Consider the following 6,775-nt stretch of genomic DNA (forward strand, 5'->3'; position numbering starts at 1 on the left):
CGTGCTAAGATACTGTTTTTCCCACCTAGCAGTTGCCAAATCTCCCCCTCAACATGAACAGTTCACCTATGGCTTTGAGGGAATGAGACGGTTTTATATTGCTATACAAGATTTGTAGAAGTCATACTAAGCATGTTCTTCATGGTAAACATCATCTTTCTAATAGCCACACGCAGCAAGAAATCAGTTTCATGTTCTTATATAAAAGAAGGGTAAACTATGTTGTACTCTATCACCCATCCTCCTCAACCACCATTGCTTAGCATGTATAAAATACCTTTAAAAATCACAGCAATACATCCAGCAAGCCCCTGGGGCAGACACAACACATGGAAGTGAGACCAGTCCACTTTAGGTGTTGTATTTTAGTAGATTCCAAACATTTCCCCAAACAGGTCTCTGGTCTCTTTTCCACAGTGACTGCTTTCTGCACCTCATTGTCAGAAAGAGCACAGCCAACCTCTGCTAGTATAAGCGCACCCCGGAGAACAGCCTAAGTGTCAGGCACAACAGTGATAATCCACAGGCAGCTGGAAAATGCTCTCAGTCGTTCCCCAGCAAAGCCGTGCATGTTTTTACCATCTCTGTCACTGCTGCTTGTGCCAACCTTAACAACTCCAGGCCAAAGTATTAAGTAGAACCCAGTGAGGCAGCACAGAAAAGCACACAGGCTCATTACCTGGCCAGGTAGGCCAGCTGAACCCTGCTACTCCTCCAGTTAAAAGTGCATGAGACACATCAGGTGGCAGAACTGCACCTCTCACACAGCACACATGAGAAGAGCAAGGTGCCTACAGCAGGAGCAACTGGGAATGTATTACTGCCATTCATAGTGGTCACCTCAGTGCTGCGAAGAGCAGGTACCATTCAGTGGGTCTCCACTGTAACACTCATGTTGTGTTCATGAACACTTTTACTAAACAGGTCTACCAGCCCATATTCACACAGCTACAATCCAGTTACACTTTAATTTCATAGCCAGACAACACCACCTCATACAAAAGCACCCGATTCCTTCTAAGGGGACAAGTTCTCACCAGACAGCCAAGAAAACTGAAGTTTCCAAACAGCTTCTGCTTAAAGATGCCCTACATGGCACACCAGTCGCCCCAAGCTATGCCACTGAACACTGAAAGAAATCAGGGAGGAAAACAGCGTTACCCGCTCCAGCTTTTGCACTTATGTGTGGCAAAAAAATCATTACCAAATCACACACACAAGAATTTAAACTGGTTGCCTGAAGTAGTCAGCAAGAAATTCCCCAGACAGACACACTTTACACATCACTGGGCTAGTAGCTGGATGCCTTTGAGGTGTTTCACCCTTCCCTAGAGGATAAGGAGAAGAAACAGTTCAATCCAGTTTGGCAAGTGTCACGTTCTCATGAGTTGATCCCTGGGATCTGTTACAGAGTCCCCCCCAAAGAACATGCAGTCTCCTTTTTAACCCATGCCTGCTTTCTCCTTAGTTTTCCCCCTTAAATAGGATACTGAATAGGTGGGTAAGTCACTGCAAAGCGCACATGCCTCATTCATCATGCACCAAGAGGTTACAATGAATAATAATGTTCTTGTTAAAAAACCCACAAGTGCACATCCTAACGAAACCTGATCACAGAAAGTATGAGGCAGCTCCCACACTCAAGGACAAATAACTGATCTACAAAGCCAGATACTTCCAGAGCCCCCTGCAGCAACTTCTGAGTTTAATGTTTTGAAGAGCAAGTATCTGGCAATAAGCTACCTATGTTAAACAACAAAAGCTCGATCTGAAAGAGGTGACTGATGACCTATATTGCCTGCCTAATTGTAAAAGAGCAGCTGAGCAAGCAGCCTTGCAAATTTCACCATTCTGCTTCTATACTGATACTGATCGGTACAAAATAAGGCATAGAGGATCCTCAGGTGCATCAGGGCCACCTTTGGTACAGCACACCCACACTGTGAAGACCACACAAGGACCATCCCTTGCTATGGCCTATCAAGTACCATGCAGCATCATTCACAGTGGGAACAAAGGGACTCAGTGCTATACACTGACTACCAGCACACATTTATTTACCCCACTGCTGAATTGATGATGGCACAGAAAGAAACTTCAACAAACTACAGATTGCATATAGTGTCACCTCTGTGCAGGTTCACAGCAGCTACCACAACTGTAGCTTTCTGGAAATCTAGATAACCTTCTCAAAACAGACCCTGTCTGGATGAGAGGACACTCAATCCAAGGGAAAGTGAAGCTGTGATTGTGACTTTTAGTCACACTCAGACCACCTCATCTGAGCGTGCTTCCAGCAGGCTTGGAGGTGGGGTGTTTGCAAGAGGGACCTAGGCTCCGTTTAATGAATACTTTCTATCATTAACAACCCCACCTCAAACAGAGAGGTGGTTAGCACAGCAAATTTCATATCGTAACAAAAGCAGTAAGACCTTTTGGATGCAAACACAGGTAGGGCCACGAGACCCACAGATTTTTAGGTTATGGGATCACCCCTGTATTTATGTGTATCTTTACATGCAGTGCATAGCACAGGGTAGAAAGAGGTGTTCTGGGAGACTGTAATTTCTAACTGGGAATTTCTAACTTCATCAATAACCGTACTTAGTAAGTACTTCTTTAGGGCAGAAAAGGTGCTCCTGAAACCTGTGCTATCATTGCTTAAGCAGCACCATAAATATGAACAGTGCAGTTCTCTCAGCCAGAGGTATCACTTACTGCCACATTGCCACAGAAATACTAACCTGGTGAAGCAAAGCAGCGCTAGATAAAGACAAGGCGCATTTATTTAATTGATTTTTTTAAAATAAAGCATTATTATTGTTCCTTACAGCATTTAAGTTATATATGGCTGTCTTCTATATGCTGCAACTGAACACTGCTCCCTACTCAAATTGTCAAGGTGGCAGCTGTTAGGTCAGAAAGCAACTTGGCATTTAAAGTTTACTTTCCCAGCTCTACAGTTTGGACAAGTTGCTTCAGGACAGATTTTAAAATAAACCCTGGATGAGATGCACCTTGAGCATGAAATGAGAGTGGCCAACAGCAGGGCCTGTGGGCTGGCCCCTACCAGCAACCCAAAGCAGTGCCAGCTTCACCTCAATATCATTCCTGACCCCACTGGGACAATTGCCTGCATGGCAATTGCAGGAGGTTGTCCTTCTCACCACTACCCTTTGCCTCACCTTTGACCACGAGCCAGGCATGCTGAGCACCATGTATCTCACCCAGTCCCTCAAGGCCAAATCCAGTGCCTTCGCCAAAAGCCCCCAGGCAACTCAGGAAAAGTTTGAACACTACAGCTAGCCATTCCCCATCAAGAGGGAGAAATGTCCTTGTGGGCACAAGTGACAATCTCTTGGCCAGTAAACACCCAAATACGTACTTTTTACATGGCATCTCCACAGTTAGGTGCGACCATTGCAACATCTTCCAGCAAGTTTTGCTTTGGAACACTGGGAAACAGCAGGATCAACCTTGTTATGCCTTGGCTAAGGCATATGCTATGCCTTGAGGCCTGACTCCAGACAGGAAAGAAGAGAGAAGAAAGAAAAGGCTATTAGAAGAAACTACTGAGAGGAGTTCAACGGTGCAAAAGGGAAAGTATTTTAATCCCCAGAAGAGACCCCCTGCTCTTGCAGAAAAGGCTGAGCAGAGGCTTATACCAAGTGAGAAGCAACTGAATTTGTTCTGCACATTGTATTTGTTGTCACTTACAAATAGCAATGCTGTGACGAGCTCTTTAAAACCTTTTAGAATCTGTTCTGATAGACATGAAAAACAGGCTTTGCGTGGAAAGCTGCTACTTTATCCCTACACTGTAAAACAGTAACTTCCTAGGCAGGGACAGGTGGGAAGAGGTGTGAGACCAGTGTCCTTTCTCTGTATCATGTTCAAGAGGCCAAACTTCACCCTCTAAATATGAAATTCACCCTGCAGCTCATCTCTTTACCCATCTCAAAGCAGCTCACGAGATCGTACTCAAGCACCAAACCAGACAGTAACAGCTGCTGTATCTGTCTCTCAGTGTAGGTAGAAAACCTGCAAACCAGCTCCCGAAAACTCAGCAAACTTGTTCTCCTTACAGCTCACCTGTTGAGGTCGTTACTAAAAATCAGATCTTCCCACTTCTGAGGCCTGCCATGAGCTCTGCCGAGCCCATGCAGCTGGGAGACGGGGAGCTGGATTCAATTCATCTGTGAGCAACATCTCTAGACTGTTTGCTTCTCAAGCCTCAATTTGTCCCAGCTGTGCAATGCCACACAGGACAGCACTGTGACACAGCTATCCCCAGCCCACAGGGCCTTGCTGAGCCAGGACATGAGGGGCTGGGTTGGAAACAGCCAGCAAGACATGGCCATTTCTCACACAGGCATTTGCACCCTGGGTTACTGGCCATGCCACCACTTTAGACATGCTGTGCATTGGCAGGTAGACGAAAAAGTGACTCCACCACCAGAGAAGGACACCAGAGAATGCCCTCCCATTCAGCAAGCTGGAGAGTGAAACCCAGCACATCAAATTCAACTGGTAGCAGTTGACCATCAAAAGAAATTGGCTTAGATTATTTTGAAGCAGATGCGTTAATTCCTTAAAACTCCCTGTTCGCTTCTCCCCTCCTCTGCACAAGTAACCCAAGTTAACAGAGTAGCTCTCTGTCCCCCTCTTGTGATTAGGACCAAGAGGACTTAAAATCTCCTTGGAAGAAGGTAATATTAAAAAAGCATGGTCTTTAGGGCACAATACCACAGCTTGGGTTTTGGGACTTCTTTTTAAGCCAAAGGTTCAACTTCTGCTTCTGACAACCAAGTCAGTGTCCCACTACATATACAATATTTCCCCTCACTCCACACCACGAAAGGCAAAAAAACCCCACAGTATGACAATCACTTCCCCCCATAGCCTGTGAGCAATACTGCCCATCTCACTCTGGGCCCCACTGACTGTTTCTAGATGTATTAGCCAGATATTGGAGTACGACTGGAGATACTGATCACAGCCAGGCATACCTTTTCAAAAAAGGAAGAATCTTCTCTCCTCAAAAGGAGTAAAGCCTGGTCTTCAGATAAGCCATCCAGCACTCACACCCCAAACCAAGATTACATTCCACTCTTTCTCCTTTGTTGAAAAAGTAAGTTCACATGCCATCAACTCTTTCTCCATTAAATGTTTGTGTGCTTTAATTCCCATGCTGTCTACTCTCACCAGCCAAGTCCCTTCAAGCAAAGAAACTGAGGGAATTACTGACAGCAGCTCTATAGCTATCACCTTCAATTAACTCATCAGACTCCAGGGGAAAGACTTCTCATTGGCACCATCTCAGACAGAACCTGAAAACCCGTCATCTGAAAGCCAAGGGGCTAAAGAGGAAGAGTCTTCTCACTGGTGTGCCCTCCTTCCCAGTTGCTTCCAGCTCCCTACAGGAAGCCCCGCACCTCGGGCTACTTTATGTATATTAATGTATCATCTATGCATAAAGCAGCAATATCCACCCCTCTAGCACGGAAGGTTTGTGGATTCTCCTGCCTGCTCTCAGCTCAGGCAGAACAAGGCACGATCCAAAACGCGAGCCCAGAGAACACAAGCAACCGGCTGGGAAAAGCGGCGGGAGCCTGCTGCACGCCGAGGTGCCCCTGCCATGTTAGCATGAGGGGTGGTTCAAATTCTGCTTTATTGTTGCCCGATGAAGTGACTAAAACGGAAATGTTTCGGGGATTAAGATTCCAGAGTGATCTAATACAGGACGCTTTTAGTTTAAAGGAGGAGGAAAAAAAAATAAATATATAAGTGAAGAGCGGCGAGGCTGGAGCTCCTCCTGAGCTCCCCTCCCCACCGCCACCCTTTCGGTTTAAAAAAAAAGGCTGAATGTTACCATTTTTGGACATGAGCTCCGCGCAAGCCCTGCCCTAAACCACACCATTCAAACGAGAAGCCAGTTACCGTCCCGCCGCCGGGCCGGCGGGTCCGGGGCGCGGGCAGCGGGGCGGCCGGCGGGGGCTGCGGGGGGGCCCGCCACAGCCCCCCGGGCTCCCCGCTCCGCCCGGGCGCACCTGCGGCCCGAGTGCCGGTGACTGGGGGGACATCTGTTGCTGCGGGGGGACCCGCCGCGGCACCTCGCTCCCCGCCCCGCCATCACCTGCGCGCTCCACCCGCCCCCGCGGCCCCCGCCGGTTCGCCTCGCCTCGCCACGCCGCGCCAGCCAGGCGCGCACCGGCCCCGCTGCGGACGATGAGGGCGGCGGGGCCGAGCCTCGGCGGCCCCGTCGTGCGTGTGTGTGCGAGGGGAGAGCAAGGGGGTGCGCTCACCTTCCTCTGCTGCTTCTCCCAGGCCGGGTCGAGGAGCAGGTCCCGGTCCCAGTCCTCCTCCGGCTGCATGTAGTCATTGGTCTGCTGGTCGTAGTGATCCATAGCTGCTGCGGTAGCCTGTGCCCGACCCTGTCCCGTCCGTCCCGGAGGGCTGCCCGCTGTCCCCGGCCCCGCGGCCGCTCAGCCCGAGCAGGCGGCGGCGCCCGCTCCAACGTCTCCGCCCGCTGCAACGTCTCCGCCCCGGCCGCGCTCAGCACCGCGGGGGCGGGACTCACCGTCCCACCCCCGCCCGGGGCCCGCTCCCGCGACTCTCATTGGCCGGGACTCGCGGCCGAGCTTGCAGCTCCCAGGGACAGCGTCTCGCTCATTGCACCCTCTGCGCGTCCGTCACGGTACCTGGCCGCCGCGATAGGTGGCATGCAGCCGATTAGCCCCGCCCCCGGCCCCCCAGCACCGCCCGGCACCTCTCC

At 49.8% G+C, this 6,775-nt stretch overlaps 1 protein-coding gene across 3 annotated transcripts in view; it reads right to left on the reverse strand.

Annotated features, from left to right (window-relative positions):
- The window catches only part of ACTN1 (actinin alpha 1), a 94,791-nt gene extending 88,216 nt beyond the window's left edge, over window positions 1-6,575 (reverse strand). The window contains exon 1 of one of the 3 annotated variants that reach the window (XM_082059309.1): window positions 6,306-6,575. In XM_082059309.1, the coding sequence (XP_081915435.1) occupies window positions 6,306-6,407 (102 nt within the window). In that variant the 5' untranslated portion in view covers window positions 6,408-6,575. The remainder of the gene's footprint in view (window positions 1-6,305) is intronic. The other 2 variants (XM_082059310.1, XM_082059308.1) reach the window with 2 other exon arrangements.
- Window positions 6,576-6,775: the final 200 nt, after the last annotated feature.

Source organism: Streptopelia decaocto (assembly GCF_964273445.1).
Source record: "Streptopelia decaocto genome assembly, chromosome: 7".
In the NCBI taxonomy this organism is placed as follows: domain Eukaryota; kingdom Metazoa; phylum Chordata; class Aves; order Columbiformes; family Columbidae; genus Streptopelia; species Streptopelia decaocto.